Genomic DNA, 3,931 nt, shown 5'->3' with positions numbered 1-3,931 from the left:
TGAAGGCACCCCAATGACTGGTCACAAAAATAACTCAGGTCAGACACAACCCCCTTTCTAACGTGTCATGGGGGAGGGAGCGGGAAGGCGCCCCTTTCACTGGTCCCAGAAAAAAACTTAGGTCAGACATGACTCCTTTTCCAACGTGTCATGGGGGGAGGGGCGGGAAGGCATTCCATTGAATGGTCACAAAAATATCTTAAATAACACACGACCCCCTTTCCAGCGTCTCATGTGGGCGAGAAGGCACTCCTGTGACTGGTTCCAGAAGAAACTTAAATAACACATGACCCCCTTTCCAGCGTCTCATGCGGGCGGGCAGGCACCCCTGTGACTCGTCCCAGAAAAAACTTAGGTCAGGCACGACCCATTTCCAACATGTCATGCGGGCGGGAAGGCGTCCCAATGACTGGTCACAAAAATAACTTAAATAACACACGGCCCCCTTTCCAGCGTCTCGTCGGGGCGGATAGGCACCCCTGTAACTGGTCCCAGAAAAAACTTAGGTCACACACGACCCCTTTCCAGGGTCTCGTGGGGGAGGGAAAGCACCCCTCTGACTGGCCACCGAATTAGACTCAACTTTTATTTCAATCTTTTTTATAAATTTTCACTATTCACTGAGATAAACTTAAAAAAACATGATTTTTATGGGGTTTTCATGGTTTTCACCATTAAAATCAAATTTGCGGGTATTTTCACTATCATATTCGTGATCAGCGCGTCAAAATACATAGGTATACAAAGTTTCGAATTAATTTGATGATTGATTGATTGATTAATGATGATGATGATGATGATGATTATGATGATGATTTTTTTTTATAGAAGTAAAAACGGTGAAATGCTTATGCACTAACCACATTCGAACTTTGGGGACCACGAGCCCAGTATATGCATGTCACGCATATATACATATACGCTAGATGCACACATGGGCGCATAGTCCACAAAGAACGAAGGTGAGAGTGGGACTTAGCGAAACGGCACCTACCCACTAAACCTTAACTCCTTCTCCTGCCAACCGATGCTCCTGGAACCGCTCTCGCATACCTTCGGGAACATAGAGATAAGGCCAATTCGCCGTACCTCGGCGCCACCATTCTTGCCAGCTTGGACTTCTATCTTCTTTATGCAGTGGAGTCTCCCTCCAGGGGTACGCGTCGTCCTCGGTAGAGGAGGCAGATGGCTCTTCTCGGGCTCGCCGACCTTCGACCCTGTGAGAAATTCTCTTGTCCTGCAACCAAACAAACAAACAAACAAAAGAAAACTTCTTTTAAATCGAACGTCTTCATGTCCCAGTTAGAATGCACTACTGCTATCACAGTCTCTGGTGTGAGGCGTCCCACTTCTATCTCGAGATCACCTCGGTAGTCTGACCAGCGTCCACAGTCAAACAATGTGTACTCCACGTCGTCGCGATCGGCTTCGCAGTAGAGACACTTTCGACTCTGTACCTTTTTCATCATATGGAAGTAGGCCTGAAAATAGCCGTGCCCCGAAAGAAACTGTATTAGGTAATAATTCACCTCTCAATGTTTTCGTCTTATCCACACACGCAGGTCAGGGATAAGTCTGGCTGTCCATCTACCTCATCGGTCGTTGTTCCACCGTCGTTGCCAGCATTCTTCTGTTGCTATTCTAGCCTCCAGTCTTGTGTTCTCCTTCCCAACTTCAGGAGATTTCTCAAAAATTTTCTTTCTTTCTAGCGCTAGCAGATCTATAGGTATTACCCCTGCAATCACAAGGGCCGCAGACTCAGAAACGGTACGATATGAGCACGCGATCTTCAGCACTCCCCTGTGTTGTACTGCCGCCATTGTTTTTCTGTACTTTTTTTGTTTCAGGGCGTCCGCCCATATTTCACTCCTGTACAGGAGTATAGATTGGGTGACACTCATCAACAATCGCCGCTTGCTAGGTTTTGGCCCGATGATATTTGCCATAAGTCGTTACTGTGGCAGCTTTATCTGAAGCTTTTAAGATATGCTCCCAGAACGTGAGCTTTGAGTCTATCATTATACCAAGATGTTTTAAAGTCATCTTGGTTTCGATTTTCTCTGTGCCCACCTGCATCGTTATGATTCTGGGAATCTATTTTCCAGTGACCAACACCAGTTTTGTCTTTTATATCGCCAGTTCCAGGCTATGTTTCTCCATCCACCCATTCACCAAGTACATGACTTGGTCCAGCTTCCATTGTATTTTCTCTAAGCTCCGTGCAGAGATTACCGCTATGATGTCGTCCGCATAGCCTGAGAGGTAAGTTCCCACTGGCATTACCATTCGCAGAATGTCATCGTAGGAGATGTTCCAGAGGTCCGGTCCTAGAATAGACCCCTGGGCAGCTCCAGCCGTAATATTTTTCGTTCTGGTACCATCTGTAGTTCTGTACGTTAGCACACGATCTTTAAGATAACTCCTGATCATTCGCAAGAGGTATTGCGGAGTTCTGAACTATTTTAGGGCTTCAATCATATCTTTCCATCTGGCCAAATTGAAGGCGTTTTTAACGTCCAATGTCGCCAGAAGAACGATCTTCCTAGAGTGATGGTTGCCGCTTTGCACTTGCCTGATTGTACTTACAATTTCTTGCACCGCTTGTACCGTAGAGCATCCTTTTCTGAAGTCATACTGCCTCGAAGAAAGGTATCCAGCCTCCTGAACAGCCGCTAGAGGGCGGGGCTTTAATAGCTTCTCCAGTAGCTTGCCTGCTGTGTTCAGCAAACACAAGGGGCGATACGATTCATGTGTTCTGGGTTCACCTTTGCCCTTGCTGATCAGCACCAGTCTCTGTGTTTTCCATTGCTTGGAAAACACTCCTTCCTTCAGACGAGCATTGAAGGCATTGAGCAGCACTTGCAGGCAAGCGTGTGCTACCACCTTCAGCGCTTCTGCTGGGACTCCGTCAAGTCCTGGCGCTTTCTTATTCTGTAGGCCATTGACTGCAACCGTAAGTTCCTCTGTACTAAAGAGCGCTATGTCCCTCTCCGCAATCATCTCTGCCTCATCCTGTCTCACCACGTGGGTGGGGAAGAGATTGTCAACAATGTTGTCAATAATTGCGGGCTCCATTCCTTCACTTTCTGGCATTCCTTTTAGCTTTCGGATCCGTTTGGGTTGGCTCCGTGTTCACGCTTTTACGCCTTGCTCGTATAGCTTTTCTCCTGCTGAATAGGCATTTCCGACGGAGTGCGGCGACTTCTTCGCACCACCAATGAGCAGAGCGCCTTTCTTTTCGCGCTTTCCGTCTTGGCATAGAATCGTCACAAGCATGATGTATGACTTTCATGGTCGCTTCCACTAGGGTTTCCGCTATTTCGGATTCCCTAGATCTATCGCAGAGACAGGTTAAGGCTTCACTACCCTTAAATATCACGCTTGCGAGACGCTCCTTGTCCATTTTTCATACATCCCAACTTAGTTGTTGTTTGTCGGGCAGCGTCGTACGTTGTGGTTCAATACCTAAGCAAAAGCTTATGTACTGATGGTCGCTTGCGGTGTATTCTGCAGCCACTTCCCAGTGTTGCACCAATGGTGCCAAGCTTTCTGATGCCAACGTGATGTCTGGGATCGTACCTTTCTGCCCGCGTCTCCAGAAGGTTAGTGTACACCCTTTATTCATTATCAGAAGTCCGGTTCTGGCAGCAATTTCCAATATCCGCTTTCCTCTCGAGTTCGACATAGGCATACCCCATTCGATTGAACTTGCATTAACATCGCCGGCCATCAATGCTTTGCCTTTCTCTGCGCGAACAATGTCCTCGAGGCAGTCAAGCTTTTCTTTGAAGTCCGAGATGCTCTCATTTGGGGTGAGGTAGCAGCTGACATACATGGTGCCTTTGCTTTTCATCCAAACAAATCCGTCTCTTGACCCATGCTCGTCTATTGGAATCTTTTTTGTGTTTCGCACCCAAATAGCTGCCGTTGC

The 3,931-nt window shown here is 47.3% G+C and overlaps 1 protein-coding gene across 1 annotated transcript; it reads right to left on the bottom strand.

The window, feature by feature from the left end:
- Positions 1-1,592: 1,592 nt before the first annotated feature.
- Positions 1,593-1,946, bottom strand: LOC117178738. The gene has a single exon (XM_033370171.1). The coding sequence runs from the start codon at positions 1,944-1,946 to the stop codon at positions 1,593-1,595; it is 354 nt and encodes a 117-aa protein (XP_033226062.1).
- Between the last annotated feature and the right edge of the window lie 1,985 nt (positions 1,947-3,931).

Source organism: Belonocnema kinseyi, chromosome 1 (assembly GCF_010883055.1).
Source record: "Belonocnema kinseyi isolate 2016_QV_RU_SX_M_011 chromosome 1, B_treatae_v1, whole genome shotgun sequence".
Lineage (NCBI taxonomy): Eukaryota > Metazoa > Arthropoda > Insecta > Hymenoptera > Cynipidae > Belonocnema > Belonocnema kinseyi.
The sequence above is the reverse complement of the archived record's forward strand: the minus strand, read 5'-3'. Positions and strand labels throughout refer to the sequence as shown.

Coding starts and splice junctions, on each gene's coding strand:
- LOC117178738 (XM_033370171.1), bottom strand. CDS start 1,946: ATGGCAAATATCATCGGGCCAAAACCTAGCAAGCGGCGATTGTTGATG.